Raw genomic sequence first — 18,986 nt, forward strand, 5'->3', positions numbered from 1 at the left:
ACTTTTGCAGGAGACTCTTTGAACAGAAGGAACATCAAGAGTAACTCAGATGAAGGCCATTTTCTCTGAGTTTAGTCTTCCCTTTGGGTATTAAGATATGCTATAAATCCAGTCAATATATACACCTTTCCTTCAGAGAAACCTTTTCTCTGCTGTGTCACTTTTTCACGTGCTAGTTTCAGTTGATCTCCTAGGCTGTTATTACAGAATAGAGTATGTCACAGAGCCAAAAGGAATGTGCAGTATGACACAGTCAGCTGGGGCTGCCACTGATTCTGAAACAATGTAGGCCCAAATACTTGCACCTGGGGGTAACGTGTGTGTCTGTGTGTGTCTGTGTCTGTGTGTGTCTGTGTGTGTAGCACCAATTAACATTGTCCTTTTAAGGTTTACAATGATTAGTGGGAAAATGTCTCCAAACTGATCAACATTGGGTCATCCAGCACCAGGCATTAAGTGCTACATGTCTCCAAGGAAAATGGGAGTGCATGGTCATTCCTTTCCCAACGACCAGTGTCAATCAGCCCACAAGAGAGTACAACCATGCACTACAACCAAAACCCAACACACACTCCCACACCATCTGTTCCCGTTACGTAGTCTTGCAACGCTTCCAGCCAGTTGACACCAGCTTGTAGGCAAAAATGGTTGAACCCAGATCAACAGAAAATTGTCTAAATCAGATTTTTTTCTTTTGCAGCCAAGCCTCCTCAGAGTGACAATTCACTGCATCTTCGAACGAAAGAGAAAAAACTGTCACCGTTCAACGCTGTCTTCACATCCTGGAACCTCGTTCTTGCAAAATCTGCAAGAGAACAATAACAGTTCTATAAATGACAGTTAGCTCAATGTCATTCCTAGAGCATGGAGGTCAAAGAGCAGCATAATGCCTACTGCAAGGAAGTGTCAGGGGAGCTGGTTCAGGACATTCCTGGGGCTGTGCTTTAATGCTGAAAAAAGACAGACTGATAAATACAATGTCTGCTGTCAAACACCACTGAAAGAGATGTAAAACACTGCTAGGAATTGGTATTATTAATGCAAGGCTGAAGAGCTGGCAAATGTAAAGAGTAAGCCATTGTACCTCATCCTAGTCCTGAAGATACTTAGGTCCTGTGTGGAGAATGAACGTGGGTACTTTACAGAAACTGAATTTAGTCTTCACTTTTCCTGTTCCAGTAAAATGTCCTTATCTCTCTGAAGCTTCAGATGCAAATCGTATTCCATAAATTAGCACTGAGAACATGAACTAGCAAACCAAAACGTGCACAAATGGCACACTGGGTGTGAAGTTTTCAAAGGCCAAACATACAACCTGCCAAGATTTAAATCAACAACATGAAGATCACCTATTCTATTTCCAGTCTGACTGTCTTTTCTCCTTTTCCGTTTCAATTTGCTTTGGCTCCTCCACTGAGGAAAGGGTCCAAGTCTCAGGATTGTTCAAGCAGCACAGTTTTCATGTTGCTGCCCTAAACTGAATGGCAAGCAGCAATACTGAGGTCACGTCTCGGGCTGTGCAGGACCCTAGGACAGTGTCAGCAGGCTGCAGAACCCAACAAAGCATCGAGCAGAGCCTCAAACATACTGAGTGCAAGCACTTCAGAATGTTTGTCTGTAAGTAAAAGTCTTATATGTCACTTTACTTTCCTAGTACTGGGAAGGACTCTTGATGTCAAAAGCTGACAGCAAGCAAAGGCACAGTCCCTGGACAGTGGCAGAGCTGCCTTCAAGAGGGATTTTTTTTCAGTGATGAGCTCCATGTGCTATGACAAACCTCAGGCAGCACATTGGATCCCAGAGGATCTATCAGCACTCACAAACACGTGGATCTCTGCACCTGTGGGGTAAAGGCTGGCAACCACTGCATACAGCACAGCAGCTGCATGTTTGGCTCTAAAACTCTAGGCATCTGGTTTCTTTTTGATATTGTTAAAACACCTAATATGTCTTTCATAGTGGCTGCAGTCAAGCAAGGTCCCACCTGCTTTGCACAACTCCATGGGATTTTTCAGACCCAGAGTTCCTGAAGAACCTGCTACCATTTGTGTGGCTCAGGGACAGGTCAGAGGGAGGTCAGTATTAGTTACAAAAAATAAAAATCCTCTTTATCACTTCCTCACTGTGCCTCCTGCAGTGCCTGGCTCTGTGCTCATTCCCAGGCCAGGACTCTGATTTGGCTGTTATGAAACCAGATGTCACTGCAACCACTTTGATACATTTCCAAAGCACAGAGAAATGTTTTCCACGGGTCCTGACATGCTTCAGGGTGTATTTTAGATGCAAACATTGTTTATTTCATGAGGATAATTTACTGTGTGTACTCAGCAAAAAGCATTCCATATGAAACTGTAGGAAAGGAACGAGTGAATTCTGTGAGGAAAAACCAAGCTCTGAAAACTATTCAGCAACTGCTTATATACTACCTTCAAAAGAGACTAGAGAAACTGAGAGAAGACAGTGCCTCTGACACCAACTCACAGTGCCAGAGTGGCTTTCATACAATGATCTGGATAAAGGCTTGAAGCCAAAATTACTAAACTGAGGTTTACTGCAAGGTGGGGAAATATATCAGGATTTAATATCATAAATGCTTAATACTGAAACTCTTTCCTCAAGTATTTGCTAGCTGAGAGTAGATGTCCACAACAGTGGGTGACAGTCTGACTCTGCAAATAATGTCAGTAAGTGAACACATACCCAACAGAGACAAAGCCATGGCTGAAACAAGTACCTGTGAGCTACAAAATAATACTGCATCCATTAATTATGTTAAACTTTCCAATATAATATGAAGCACTTGAGTTTATTCTTTCCTAGAAGATAAAAAGTACTTACAAGATTAATAGACTTAGAACTGTTTTCTGTAGCTTCAGGAACACATGAAATAAGTTAAAACTAAGCCAGATCTGGGCACTGAACTTTGCACACTTTCCTGAGCCAGTAAACCTAAAAGCAGAACACTCCACCATCTCAGGCTGTATTTTAACACACCTTCCTTGGTACCCCTGTAACCCTTACCTCTACTAATCACAGACTGGGCTGGGCTGGGCGGGACCTTGAGGCCCATCCACCATTCCAGGCTGCTCCAAGCCCCATCCAACCTGGCCTGGAACACCTCCAGGGCTGGAGCAGCCACAGCTTCTCTGGGCAACCTGTGCCAGTGCCTCACAGTAAAAAGTATGTTCATCATTATCCCCAGTGCAAAGCTAAGCTCTCTCAGCCTGAAAGCATCACCCTTGTCCTGACACTACGAGTCCTTGGATAAAAGTCTTTCTCTGTCTTTCTCATAAGGCCCTTTTAAGCACTGAAGGCTACAATAACATCTCCCCTGGCCTCCTCTTCTCCAGCCCAGGCAATCTCAGCTCTCTCAGCCTGTCTCCACAGGAGAGGTGTTCCAGCCTGCACACCATTTTCATGTCCCTCCTCTGAACCCACTCTCACAGGTCCATGTCCTTCCTGTGCTGGGAATCCCAGAGCTGGAATCAGGTGGGACTGCAGGAGAGTGGAGCAGACAGGGGAGAAGCACTTTCCTCACCGTGCTGGCCAGACTTCATCTGCTGCAGTCCTGGATAATTGGCTTTCTAGTCTGCAAGTACTGCTGGCTCACACCCAGTTTTCACCCACCAGTATCCCCAAGTCCTCTGCAGTCAATCCATGCATGACCCAGTCTGTACTGGCCCCAGGGACTGTCCCAACCCTAGTACATATCTGCTGTGCACAGAGTTTTTCTTATGTTCATATTTCTGTTCTGTTTTCCCTAAAGGTGCACCAGGCCCAAAGTTGACTTAGAAATGCTACACAATGCTGAAAGAACTCTCATGTTCCAGGGGCCCTAGTGTGATTGCTTGCTAGGAAAGCAGAACATGAGAGATATTTCCTCCCACTCCAAGCAAAGCTGCTGCTGAGAAAGCAGTGTTTTAAGGAGTATTTGCCTCTCAGGAAGCTTAAGAATATTGCATTCAATTCCAGCTTAGTGCCTGTTTACTTTTTTTTTCAATAAAGCTTCAGATTTGATCCGTTCCTTTCAGCCATTCCTGAAGACTTGGGGAAAAAAACTTATTTTACCTTGGCAGTAGTTTCTGTTAGGATTAGTTAAGAAAACAATGTAGGTTCTTCTCCAGGCATGTAAAGTGAGTTCACAGAATCACAGAATCACAGCATATCCTAGGCTGAAAGGGACCCACAAGGACCATTGGCCCTGCCCTGGACAACCTCAAGAATCACACCATGAACCTGAGAGCATTGTCCAGACTGCACAGCTAAGTGTGATTACAGCCAAAACGTTCAGGGGTATGGGCAAAAAGCTGAAGTTCAATCTCATGCAATGGCAAGTATCTCCAATTTATACATGCTCAAGTGACTGCTTACACCACACCACTGAACATACAATGATATGTGAGCTCCTAGAAACTGGAGAGCAGAATAAATATGAGCAGTGCTTGCAGACTTGTTAGGAAATGGATGCCACTTTTTGTGTGCTCTTCCACTTGTCACCTTTAGAGTCCCTTTAAAGGCTGTTTCCTGTGATAAATATAACTGTAGCACTAAGCTCACACTATTTACTTATATTCACCACATCCTGATTCAAAAAATTACTAGTTTCAAAATTATCAGGTAAGATCACCTTAGGACTATATTGCATTTCAGTCAAGTTTGCTAACTGATTGCCAAATCAAACATTTACTGAAAAAATCCTGCAAGTTTGTATCAGATGCCTCTACCTGTAAAAAACCCAGATGACAGAAAAGCTGGTGCATGGAAAATAAAAATGCAAAGCAGTTCTACCCCTAGAATCTACATGGAGAACTTTGCTTCCCAGCAAAGCTTTAAGGGAACAATTCACAATACAGTTTGAAACAGCAACACTAATTATTCTGTCAAAGCAGCAATATCCAGAGCAGGAATTCTACCTTTGCTAACCATGCCACGACTAAAATCACAAACACACACACACCACCAGGACTAGCCAAAGGACAGGACTAGTGGGGGTGGGAACTGGATGGGGCAGAAAAGCACCTGGTTACAATCCTAGGGCAGCTAGTGCTCACCATGACATTTACACTTAATCTGAATCATTCATATCGTAATCCGTTTCTTCATCCTCGCTCTGAGTGCCATGCAGCATGCAGCAAGTGTAGAGAAAGGGAGGGAAAAGAAGAGATGCAAGTGAGTCAGAGCTGCAACAAAGTACAGTCCACTTACACCTGAAGCATCTGGCAACAACATCTGTTTGCTTTTACCTGGGGCCTCCACTCTTTGTAAAGAAGTGTGGCAGTTGGCAATTTCAGGAAGGAACATAATGGATCTCAGGAAAATTTCCTTTCCCAAATGTCCTAAAGTCAGCAGATAGAAGCCAATAGTGCCATGCAACATAACAACAGGGACTGTAAGCACAGAGAAAGTTGAATAAAACTGTAAAGCTGATAACTCTGTGTACTCCTCCCCGTGGATGTGAAGCGACAGCACTTGAGAATCTCACTCTGGGTGCAGATGTTATGAACAAGTTTTGGTCATTTGTCCCAAGAGTGCCAGGGCAATAAAGTGGTGTGAAAGAGACAAATACCTGTGGGAATACAGGTAGTGCCACAGCTACCAGTAACAGCCACTGGAACCATTTGGGATTCATTTCCTTTGCTTAGGTGTATTAGAAGATTACACAGAAGTCAACTACTAACTCACTGTGCTGTTAACCAGCAAAAGAAAACATGAGAACAAAAGTCTCTAAGATGGAACAAAGGTGAAGCTTGATTAGATGGTTCTCAGAAAACGCTTTTGCCTCTTCTGAAAGTCCAGGACTATTAACTAAAACTGAAGTGTTTGTCAGCAAAAATTACACACTGGCAGTTTGGGTTTTTTCTCCAACCCAATCTGCAAGTAGTAGAAAGACTTTCTTACAGCAACTAAAATCAGTCCCAGTACACAAAGACATTATTCACTATGCCAGTGGGTACCAGAATTTCAACCATATGAACTTCATGAAGACCAATCCAGACACCACGAACAGACTGCAGGCCCAGAGGGATGTAGGGAGATAACAGCTCCCAAAGTCCACTCCAGATTCCTCAATGCAGCTGTCAGAAACCTCTCAAGCAAAAAACTCTCTTTTTCCTTTCTTTTTCCCCAGTCACAACATATACCTGCAAAAATTTTGATCTATTAGAAACACAATATATAAAAATATATTCTTCAAGGATTGCCTATAATTTGCTAGCAACAGCTCAACTCTTCCAGGAAGCAAAGGAGTGAATGGTTTATATTTCAAACTAAAATGAACAGCAATTCTTACTCATCACACTGGTCAAATTATGTTGTGCTCTCATCTCTGAAACAACAACCAAGCAGCACACCAGTGGAGAGGTCTAAGACAGCTTCTCTCAGAGCTACTGAACTTCATTCTATTTCAGGCAGGTTATCTCAGCCCTAAATTATTCCCATACACCTCTAACTTGTCAACTTTCAAAGTTTGCCTGAAGCATACTGGCAAGAGCAGACCTTGACTAGAATCATAGAATTTTAGAGGGTGGAATGGAGCTTAGAGATCATCCAGCCCCAACCCCTGCCCTGGGCAGGGACACCTCCCACCAGAGCAGGTTGCTCAAGGCTCAGCCAACCTGGCTGTGAACACTGCCAGGGTTGGGGCAGCCACAGCCTCCCTGGGCAACCTGGGACAGTGTCTCACCACCCTCACAGCAAAAACTTCCCAAAATCTAATCTAAATTTCCCCTCCTTCAATTTGAGTCCATTAGCCCTTGTCCTGTCACTGCAGATCATAACACAGAGTCCCTCTCCAGCTTCCCTGCAGATCCTTCAGATATTGAAAAGTTGCTCTGAGTTCTCCACACAACCTTCTCTTCTCCAGGCTGAACAGCCCCAACTCCCTCAGCATGTCCTCACAGGGAGATGCTCCAGTCCTCTTAAGAACTTTGTGGCCTCCTCTGGACTTGCTCCAACAGTTCCATGTCCTTCTTACGTTGAGGGCACCAGAACTGTGTGCAGTATTCCAGGTGGGTCGAGCAGAGCAGAGCAGAGGGGAAGAATCACCTCTTTCGACCTGCTGCCCACACTCCTGTGGATGCAGCCCAGGACTGGGTTGGTTTCTGGGCTGAGCTCACACTGCAGCTCATGGAGAGCTTCTCATCCACCATCACCCCCAAGTGTCTCTCCTCGCTTCTGGTCTCAATTCCTTCCCCATCCAACCTGTAGCTGTGCCTGGGAGTGCCATGGCCCAGATGTAGGACCCTGCACTTCATTTTGTTGAACTCCATGAGGTTTGCACTGTTCCACCTCTTAAGGTCCCTCTGGATGTCCCATCCCTTCCCTCCAGCATGTCGACGGCCCCACATACTTGGTGTGGTCAGAGAACTTGCTGAGGGTGCACTCAATCCACTGTCCATGTGCCCATAGAGATGCTGAACAGTATCGGCCCCAGCACTTACCCCTGAGGGACAGCACTGACCCCTGAGGGACAGCACTCCTCACTGGCTCCACGTGGACACTGACCACTGACCACAACTCTAGGGTTTGGAAAGACTGAGCCGTAGCTTATCCAGGCTCCCTGCTCACCCTTGACTACAGCAATCCTCTACAACACTTTGGCAGCTTTATCTCGACAGTGACAAAAGAACATAAATTATTCATTTCACTTGTAATCCAACATAAAGCTTGGGAGTATTTTTATAGCCCAAATTACAAAAATCACTCCATATGTGTAGCTGCATAAGTATGTTACAAAGGACAGCAAGGAATGAAGTCTGATCTCCCTGAGGCCTCACTGCCAAGACTCAGATCCACCATTTCAAAATTAATTTCTTCAAAGCTGGTTCTTGAAAAAGGAACCTTTGATGCTTCAGCAGTTGTTTTCCAGCTACATATAAGAAATCAAAAGCTTTCAAGACCACTATAGGAGTACCCAGTCTGTATTCATCTCCTCACACAAAGCAGCAATACAATGGCATAAGCTGCTCACCATGCATGACAGGAGATACATTACAGAACTGCTCTGCCTTATTACTACTCAGTTAGCAACGTGGTTTTAGTTTCCCTTGTACAAACTCTGGGAGATAACTGAGTAAAACACTAAGAAACTGTGCCCATTGCAATCTTTTTGTAAAGCTGGATACAGAAAAACTAGGTAGAACCCTGAAAACATGAAGCTAACAAGTACCTTCACATATTGCACATGGCTGTTTTACAGAGACAGCATCTTACGAGATCCATTCTTGACAGTCATATTTCTTCAGCAGAAGTCAAGCAAGAAAAACAGTCTTCAACTGAAGCATTCAAATACATAAGAAACAAAACCTAGATTCTCAGCTGTAAACAGCAAGTATCTGCCAGTCCTTGAATCAGACAGGTATTGAAACAGTAGAGAGTATTGCACTTAAATAGCCCAGTTATTATTAGTCATGAACAAGGGGGGAAAATGCAGTCCACAACAGAGGCAGATCTAGCATGACTGTGTGAAGCCCACCCAATTCACCAGCATTTCTTTAGTCCAATGTCTAGTAACTTACCTTTGCTTTTTCACTGGGTTCACTCGTTGTGCCGTACGGAGTGTTATGCAATTCCTTTGAGACAACACACAGAAATTCAGCCTGATCTTCATTGCCATAGTTATAGGAAGAACCAATACTGACCAGCTGAAAGATGAAAAAAAAAGTCAACTGCATTTCCACATCAAAACAATCCCATGAAGCCTCAGCAGCAGCACAGACACTGCTCACTCTGCAGCCTGCTGGCTGTGCCTGAAGCATGACTCTCCACCCTGATGCAGACACGGTTTGATGGTGACGGATACACTGCAACTCTGATGACAAGATAAACAGCTTCTCTTTTCAAACAGTTACAGCATTCATGATTTACATTCACAGTTATACTGTGAAAGGAAAGGCTACAGAGGAAGGCCAGTGGAGAAGCAGCCTGTCCCCTGTTTCTGACATTACTGGGAATGTTGGCATCCTCCAAAGTTAATTTTAACAAGCCTGTACGTGGTATGTCAATGTGGCACATGTAACATGTACATGGCTGCATGCAGGAAGCTCTTTAGCCTGAAGGGATACCCACCACTGCTCACAGAGCAGAGGTGTTTCTATGACAGCCCATTTAAATGGACAACGACAAAATTGGCATTAGACTGGAAAACAGCAAGGCACAGCATGGTGGGACACCAAGGTTAAGGTCTGGAATTCACAGGTACTGCCACAAGAGGCTAACCAAGGAAGCACCACAAGCCAAGCCATGGGTGATGGATGTGACCAATTTACAGCCTCCTGCAAGTCTCTGGATTGACTGGTAAATGACAATTTCCTGGGAAGGAAGGATATACTCAACACCAGGACTACCTCTCATGCCACATTTCTCAGATGGCAGGAGTTGTCTTACCTTACCTGTAACACACTTCCCTAGTGCTAGAAGCTTTACCCAGCCTGCCTCTCCCAGCCAGAATCAATGCACATTTTTTACGTTGTATTTCAAAAGCATGACAAGAGATGTATGGTGCTATCACTACTGACATGGATCAATGTCCTAGAAATCAACCTGCTGCACAGACACACTGCATCTAAAGGTCATTACCAACCATATTACATCTACCTACCAAATCCCCACACACATACAATGAGGCTGTCCTGCTCCCCAGGCTCTGGTATATCATTAATGTCCCAGAGAAAAGGCCTGACTTGTTTTTGTTAGGGCAACAGCACTTGAAACAATATAGTTACCTCTGTAAAGACAAATAATGTACTGCCATTAGTCTAGCAGACTACCAAAGAGAGTAGAAGTGTTGGTAGAGCATGGAAGATTCAAGTCCAGATGAAATCTTGATCCAGAGTCTGTACTTGGGGGATAAGATTATTCTCCCAACAAAAATGAAGTTAGATCAAGGTTTAAAGCAGCTTCCATACAGCATTGTCAGGAGAAAATAAAGCTCATGGTAGTTCCTCAGAGAGATGTCAGGGTGTTCCCACACTGCAGTGAGATGGGCAAGGCTCTCCACAGACAGGCAGAGCCAATGCTTGCAAGGAGCAGCAGGCAGTGTCTGCACAACCATCCACCCTGGCGCCAGGCCGAGCCAATGCCAACGTTTTTGGATTTGGAGGTTTTACAGCATGCAAGGCTCAGCTTTCCATGAGCAGTACTGGCCATCAAAATGCATCACCCTCACATTACCCACTTTAACTACACAGTCTGGGTGTGACCACCAGAAACCTTTCCCTCCTAACACCACTCTAGTTCTGCAAAATACATACATAGTCAGTACTGGCTGCAAACAGAGAAGATTGATGTGTTAAAGGCATTTTTTCCACTGAAACTGTGTAATGCAGTTACAAACCCCCAGGTGTTCTGGAAGCACCAGTGCATCGTCAGTATAAAGGCACCATTCACCATGAGGCATTGATTCAGCTGATCTTTCACAGCAGATACTCTGCAGTCTGCACCACAACACATTTGTGTAATACAGAATCACAAAACCCATAGTTAACTAGTTTCCTAGTTGCATAAAATGGACTAAGAAAGTCTACTGAAAAACTGGAGAGTGAACCCAAATTTATTTCATATATTGAGATGATTTGTTGATTGTCTTCCTTCTGAACAAAAAATATCATGCACAGACTTTCAGCAAAAATAGCAGTTAAGTTGGCTCTAAACCCACCAAAGTGGTATAAAATTATCCTATATATTATATGACAATTACAACCTGTTTAATGCAAACACAGTAACTGTTTCAATTCTTCAGGAAAAGGGAAGGACATTAAACAGTATTTTTAACCCACTTAAAGGCTATAAAATGTTCAAAAGGTCGGATAGATGTTTGAACAAAGTCACACAAAATTCACCTTCTCTGAAGAGAAATTTGAAGAAATACACAATCTGATTAATATACAATTGACTTTTCTCCTTGCAAAATGGCAAGAACTCACTATCAGGTAAGTGATGATAACAACTACCAGAAGGAGAATTACTTCTTTACTTAGTGACACTGCAAAGAGGAAAATGACACTCTGAAGGCAGGTACCACACAGGATCAGCCAAACCAACAGTCCTGGTTCAACAAGGCTGGCAGGTCCTTCCCTGACAGCTGCTTACTAATGCTTCAGAATCCACCCAAATTAAGTTAACCTTTTGCACTTCAGACTTCTCAGGAGATGTGGCAGACTGAAAACTCATTAGCTAGTTGGACAGGACTATCAACTTAGCTGACTGCAAAAACATCTGATGACTTTCTGCCAGTATTAATCAGGTGGTGCATTTCAAGATAAAGTCACTTGTGCAACATTAAACCCAAGGTCTTCAAAACTCCAACTCATGATCTTCTCCTAAGCAGTTCCATATGTGTGCAGCTAAGAATGAATCATTTGCATAGTATCACAGCATACTAGAAATTTCACTGCAGCTTTCTGAAATGCATCCACAAGGCTGACAGCAGAAAATGAACCAATGGAACATGATTACAGATTAGAACTGAAATGTTGTGTCAGGAAGGAAGATCAGAAATAAAGCAATGTTTTAGCACTCCTATTCCAAAAGTCACCCCATTGCTCCAAGTGTTGGAGACAACACTTTAGGAAGGATCCTTCCCTCTCCCATGTCTGCCCATGCAAACACACCCCCTGCCTGCTCTCCAACCCCCACAAAAAAGAGCCCACAACATATCAGAGTAATCAGAGGTCTGCAAAACAGGTGTCACAAGGCATAGGAAGAGCATTTCAGATCATCCAGCCTACTGTTTCTCAGACTTTCTGAAAGGAGAAACTCTTTTCAGCTCATGGGGCTAAAATGACCAAGAACTTCAGGAAAAAGAAAAGAATGTTTCGAAACTGAATTTCATAGATTTGTATGATTATATATATGTGTGTACATGCATGTATGTATTTTTCCTCACTGATTCATTCCTTACATGATTTGTTTCATTACACCCTTCATTAGAACAGTGTGATTCAGTTTAAGCATCCCTGTGAGCCTGTGCTGGTTTGGGCTGAAGTGGAGTTAGCTTTCTTCCAGTGGCTAAGATGGGGCTATGTTTAGGATTTGTGCAGGGCACAGGGTGATAATGCAGAGATGTGTTTGTTGTTGCTCAGCAGAGCTCACACAGAGCCAAAGCCTTTGCTGCTTTCTGTACTGCCACACTGGCAAGGAAGTTGGGGATACATGGGAGATTGGGAGGAGACACAGCTGGGACAGGTGACCCAAACTGACCAAAGAGATATTCCATACCATAGGACATCATGCTCAGTATATAAGGTGGGAGGAAGAAGGAGGAATGGGGAGGATGTTTGGAGTGATGGCATTTGTCTTCTCAAGGAACCATTATGTGTTATGGGGCCCTGCTCTCCTGGAGGTGCTGAACACCTCCTGCCTGTGGGAAGCAGTGAATTAATTCCTTGTTTTGCTTTGCTTGTGTGTGCAGCTTTTGCTTTCTCTATTAAACTCATTATCTCAACCCATGAGCTTTTGTAGCTTTTACCTTCCGATTCTCTCCCCATCCCATTGCTGGGGGAGGGTGTGAGTGGCTGTGTGGTTCTGGGTTGCTGCTGGGGTTAAACCACCACACTCCTTTTTGGTGCCCAACGTGGGGCACAAAGGGTTTGAGATAATGACAGATTTGATTAGGGTGTGCTAGATAGAACCATGACAGAGCTCAACAGTGTCAGAACTGAGCACAGGAAAATGCCAGTGTTCCTTATCACAGAGAATTCATTAGATAATGACCCATTCACCATGTGCAGGGAATAAGGGTGATGACACTGTCAGGCTGCCAGCTACAGTGAAAAAAGGCAGGAATGGAAAGCATTATTATTATTATCATCATCATTATTATGTCATCATCATCATCATTATTACATCAACAGAAATATAGTTATTGCTTGTTCCAACAGAGGTCACAATTTTCCTGAAAAGACAAAGAAATCACAAGGAAGTTCCTGTACCTTTAAATAAGATCACATATGACAACCAGAAGGGGGGAAAAAAAAAACCCAAACAGTTTGGCATAAATAAAGGTGGACAGAGACAACCTGATGTCTAGGTAGGGTCAGGCTTGTTTTCAAAGAGGAAAGAGTCAAGAATAATTTCAGGGAAAATAATTAAATAACCTTCTGAAGAACTTTTCCTAAGTTTGCAGCTCTGTGAGAGAAATTAAACCTGTCTTTCAAGAAAGACTATTTCAGAAAAGCAGATGGCAAAAGTGGCATAAACTGAAAGAATTGGTCAAATGATTCCTGCATCAAGTTACTCAACATCAGCAAAATACATGTATAGTGAGTCTCTTTCTGTCTTAAATAAATGGCTGTACACCTCAAAACATCCCTATGAATAGGCAAAATGGTTGGGGCATCACTTTTAGGAACCTTATTTTTGAAGTGAACAAATCTCATGCCTAACTAAACTGGGACATCTCAAAACCAGACACATTTCAGGACTGTGCCTATAAAGCTCTGCTATATTGGTGGAACAATACTGGTTCAAAATCCATACAGCATATTTACCACACAAATCAGCAGAAGTATTACCATCACAGCTAACCCCTCCAACCTGCACAAACAGCAGTCCTGTCTTCCTCTGCTTCCCACTGGAGCTGCTCGGATTAACTAGCTCTTCTACTTCACCACTACCATTTCCCTTCTCTATTTTGTGATTCTCAAAACTGAGTAAATTCTGTAACAATTACTCTCAAATTCTATTTTAAATATCCTTCCCAAACTCCTGAATATTTGGAAGTAACACAGCAATTAAAAAGCAGTGACCTGAGACCAACGGGAGCAGGAAGGATGAGACAGCCTGACAAGCCAATGAGTGAAGCTTGGACTCTCCATTTGGGTTTCAAAAAAATATCCCAAGACAGAAAAAACCCCAAAACAACAAAGCCAAAGAAACACCTAGGATGTTCTTTCCACTTGGCACAAGGTTTAAAACTGCTGGTTTTGTTCTCCCCTCACTCCTCCACTGTGTTTCTAAAAAAATCCTGGGTTGTGTGGTTTCAGTTTGAACATATTTCATCCACCTAAAAAAGAGTTAAGCTCTGAGTCACCAGAAATAAAGGGCTCGACCTCAGAACTTAACTGGCTATTTGGTGGATGAAACAAACATTGTCCCAGTTTGAGTGCAACACAAAAATGTCCCTTTTTGAACCCACTGAACTCAGAGCTGGACGTACAGGGCTCCCAAGGCTGGAATTGTAGCACTCTTACTTAACAAGTATGGATCAAAGGCTGTTAACTTTGGAGGAAGATTTAAGGAAAAGAAGTTTATCTGTTGAGAAGGCAAGAACTCTTCTTAAGAAAAGCCTTCACTAAATAACTAGGGGATTTTTGTTTATCATTTTTACAGTATGAATGTTCATAATGTGTAATGAAGTAGTGTGAATATAAATAAAAGCCAGTCACAAATACACACAAAGCACTACGTGCTGTACATCCAGGAATAAAGTGGAATGATTTGAAAGCAGCAGAAACGTGAGGAGGCCAAGCATATCAGTGTGAGGGCAAAAGGAATGGTGTGACACACCTCACTGCAGCATTTGTGGCAGCATCTCTCTTCCCCTCTCACTTCCCGTGACACTATCAGCAGATACTCTGACTGCTGAGCCCGGCCACAGCTGTACTGGGAGCCTATACTGACAAGCTGAAATGACCAATCAAAGCAGAACACAGAAAGAAACCTTTGTGAAGCTGAAGCACGCAGGGTTATCCAAGTCGTACAAGTAACAGGTGAGCTCAAACGTTCAGGTAACACTTACTTGCCACTAGAACAGGTTGCCATCAGGCTACACAATTTGCATGTCAATATAAAATTCACTAAGGCAGCTGCAAAGCCCTTTGGAATTTCAAGGGAAGTTAAGAGTTACCCATAGTAAGACAGGAAACTCCCCATACCTGCACTGTGGTGCAGCCACCTACTCTGAAAAGCATGAACAAAGCCTGATGCACCATAAGAGTGAGCATTATTTTCCTGTCACACTTGCCAAGTGCAGAAGGTAATGAGGAAATAAGACTGGAAGGTGTTATGTGAAGCAATATATCAAGCCTTGGTCTCAAAGAACTTCATCTTGTTCCAAATATTGATAAACAAAATGCAGCTAAGGAAACATATAAAGTCAACTAGAGAAAAGAAAGTTGAGCACTCTCAATTGGTTTTAGAAGTAATTGACAGATGATCCAAGAAAATGAGTGGGAAAAATTGTCTGTCTCATTCCCATAAAAATCACTACCAAGAACATTGGTCACACTAGCCAACGCCTGTAATTCAAAGCTCAGAGTAACCTCAGCTAAATTTCTCCACTTGTTATTACTAAATATTTTATCTTACTGATACCTGGCAATTCCTAGACCATTTGCACTAAAGCACAGCCTGCCAGTGCACAGATTAGAGCTTCAGATGGGAAGAACTAGACAACAACTGCCCATTCTGAGTGAACTGGAGATTACAACAGATGAGACAGACCATGAACAGCAATTTGTATCTATCCTGCTGTTGTTGTGTGAATCACTTCCAAGGCAGCAGCCAAATACCATCCTCCTCACACAGAGAACCTAAGACTGCATTATGGTGACAGAGTCAGGCTACATTGATCATTAAAATTTACATGACCGACACCACTGCTGTCTAAAGCTTTGTATGCAGCAATTTTGCACAGCCCATAGTTTCTAATTATGCCATATTGCCAAAGAACTGGTTTTTTCTGATTGCTTGAAGAGGTAACAATTGAAGTTAAAAATCCTCTACAAAATAATCCACTGAAATCACAAAAGTTAAGGCAGCATCATTTTTGGTCATAGACTTTGGAGTGGGACTAATAGATAACTGCACTGTTCTAGCAGAGCTTTCACTTGTATTCTCTGGAAAAGAGCAACAATACATCTGTGTATGGCTAGCAAAGGTTCAGCACCTTCCACTCCTATTTATCCACCACATCCAATCCCATTTTACAATAAAATTTTGAAATGTTACGGGGAAAGAAACATTTTTTATCAAAACCAACCACTTAAACACGTTAGACAGGGCACAGAGCACAAGGACTCGCAGTCCACAGGGACATCCCTCCTCTGAAAAAGCTGATGATTTCAGCCTGTTGCATGTACATGGTGGGTACCACCCCAAAACTGCTCCTGGAGGAGTGCTCAGCATGCTGCTGAGAACAGGCCAAAACTTACAGAAATGCTAGTGTCCTCAGACCTTAACAATAAAACTGTTTAGATTACACAGAATATTCTACTCCCGTTTCAGGTGATCGATGTCTGCTAAAAACAGGTCTACAAACCACCAAAGGAAGGAAGGGCCTAGTCTGAGGGAATGAGATGCTGAGTATTATGAGATCACACAGCTGTTGTGTTTAGCGACTTCAAACCATGTGTCTGAAGAGTGCAGCATGGGAGAGGGAGGACACGAGGAGAAAGCTGGATGAAACAAGGATGTGATGTTCAAGAAAAGCACTGGAATTTTCCAGATCCTAAAGAGATTATAACAGTTCTTTCTGCTGTTGCACAGTCAAAGTGGTAACACTCCCAAATAAAACATCCCCAAAGACTGTGAGGCTTTAGGATAAGTAAAGTACATGGGATCACTCAATCTGCTGAAAGGTACAGAATCTCTATCTGCAATGAAAGACAGTTTCTCATGACAAAGGATATTGAAAAGCCTTTGTCAATGCACTGGTCAAAAAAACAGTCATGAGCATTGAGCAAGAACTTTCTCAGGGACTTAACCACTCAGCTTCTGGCATGCCAAACAGCCCTGGCAATACCTCAGCTGGAGATCTGAGGCATAAAAAGTTCCTCTGTGCTGGTTTAGTCTATGTGATCACGGCTGTGCCCACGACACCAGCACCTTACACATCTCATCAAGCATAAATGAAGTGTTCTCTTTTACCTTCATGTGCTGTACATTTTAAAAATGCCGCTTGGCTGTGCTATTAGAGTGGCACTGCACAGGGTAAGAGGCTTGTGCTTATTCCAATCTCTCCTACAGTAGGCATCAGACCCTGAGAAAGGTTCTGGCAGCTGAGCACTCATGTCTCATTCCAGAGTTAACAGATTCATTGCTCCAATGCAGTTTAGATATTCTGGTAGGTTAGGAATGTGAAGGATGAAGAAGCTGTGCAGTTAGTTTCTTATTTACAGAGATCAGCAAAGAGAACAGAAAGATCTTGTGATTTTACAATGTATTCTTGAGTGTACACACAAAGCTGTTTTTATACAGTGCAAAGAACAAAAACATTCACAGAGCTCACACCTATCCAGCTTCACATCCACATTGGCTAAGCCCACCCTCCTGCTCGTCAGTTTTTACCTGAAGAACCACTCTTTGGGCCTGACAAACACTTATCTCCCAAGTTCATCTCTTTTACCTTTACATCTTTGTATCTAACCCACAATTCATATAAACTTGTGTTAATTAACTTTGGTTCATTTGCCCTTCAAATGCTCATATGCAGACACTGAAGAATTACATTTCAGACATGATGCAGGTGTTTTTATAGAAAGTCAGCACACTTTACCTCCTGGAAAGCTACAGCTTTTTGTTCTAGGGCAAATACACAAATATCACGTTTTAACTTAACTCTGCACGTTTATCCACACTCTAAAAATGACTGAATTTAAAAAGAAGCACACAATTTAATACTCCTCTTTCACAAAACTGGTTTTTTACATGACTTCGTAACTATATCCCATATAAGTTTTTTACCTGTTCAAATTTCCAGCCATCGGACATTGTCGAAACCATTTGAGTGAGTTCCTCCTCCTGACACTGCAGCACTCTGTATACGTGTTTGACTGGCACCTTCAAGAAGAAACACAAGATGCTCAATAGGGCATGGAATTCACTACATTTGTGACTTGTCTGAAGTTGCCCTTACTCCCCAGAAATGGGAAGCACCACCACTTTAAACCCTCCCAGATCAATGAATAGCTACAAGCATTTCAGCTGAGACCCTGAGAGCAACCCTGCCATCCCACAGCTTGGTGCCAGGACAAACTTGGCAACATGAGTTTGCAATATCTCCACCATGACTCACTTACCAGGGAAGGCCAAAGTAGCAGAGTTAAAGAGCGAACTTTCTCATGCTCACTTTCATGAGCTGCTCTGGGAAGAGACAGTGTCCTCAGCCACAGAAACTAACTTTGCTACAAAGACACTTGACAGGAGCTAAAGAGCATCTGTGTCTGCTGCATAAACATCCTGCCTAAACAGCAGTGACCACAGCCAGGCACCCTCACCATGTTCAGAGTATTTAAATGTAAGTCAGAGAGATACAAATGCTGCTTTTAGAGAAAAGAACAATTTCCAGAAATTATATTAGGATAAATTCTGCTTTTACCAGACGTTTTGGAACAATTATTCAGAAAGTTTTCAGGTGTAGAACAAGATGTGTGAACTTTGCAAGCAGACTGGCAGGAGCTGGCAGTTCAGAATATTAATGTCCACATGCTGATGGCTCCAGCCCAGTTCAGCAGCTCACTGGGGAAGCAGCTACATGAAGAACACAGGGAGCCCACCCACCACTTGCCATTGAACAGATAAGCAAAAGCACATGAGAAAACAGCCTCACCTGTGAGATTTTGCTGTCTCTTTCTCTTATTTTGTCCTTTACCAGTTTTATTAGTGATGTGATATTGTAAAATTCAGCTTCTTCCAGCACACCTAGTATGAAAATATTTTTTGGAAAAAGAGTGTAAAAACATTTCAGGCCAAAAATCACCAACCAGGTCCTAAGTTTATCCTCTCTATAGCTACAGAAAATGACTTATTTTACCCTGTGATAAGTTAATTTACCAGCCTCATAATTCTGGCTTCTTTCAGGTACATGTAGTTCAATGTTTAGCTCATTCTAAAAAACTGCTCTAAAACAGACCCTAAGTAAACTGATGCCATTCCACACACAGAACCAGGCAGGGAACAAAACCACGGTGTGCAAATGCCATTCCACAGCAGGCTAACAGACCTCTATAGCTTAGGCCCTGCCTCAGGCAGGAAGGCAAAAGAGCAAT

The 18,986-nt window shown here is 42.9% G+C and overlaps 1 protein-coding gene across 1 annotated transcript in view; it reads right to left on the reverse strand.

Moving 5' to 3' along the window:
• Positions 1-233: 233 nt before the first annotated feature.
• The window catches only part of KCTD5 (potassium channel tetramerization domain containing 5), a gene marked incomplete at its 5' end in the record, with an annotated part of 19,764 nt that continues 1,011 nt past the window's right edge, over positions 234-18,986 (reverse strand). Inside the window, 4 exons of the mRNA XM_009078099.1 lie at positions 234-805; positions 8,517-8,642; positions 17,683-17,778; positions 18,548-18,639. Of these exons, the coding sequence (XP_009076347.1) occupies positions 776-805; positions 8,517-8,642; positions 17,683-17,778; positions 18,548-18,639 (344 nt within the window). The remainder of the gene's footprint in view (positions 806-8,516; positions 8,643-17,682; positions 17,779-18,547; positions 18,640-18,986) is intronic.

This window comes from Acanthisitta chloris, unplaced genomic scaffold (assembly GCF_000695815.1).
Source record: "Acanthisitta chloris isolate BGI_N310 unplaced genomic scaffold, ASM69581v1 scaffold24267, whole genome shotgun sequence".
Lineage (NCBI taxonomy): Eukaryota > Metazoa > Chordata > Aves > Passeriformes > Acanthisittidae > Acanthisitta > Acanthisitta chloris.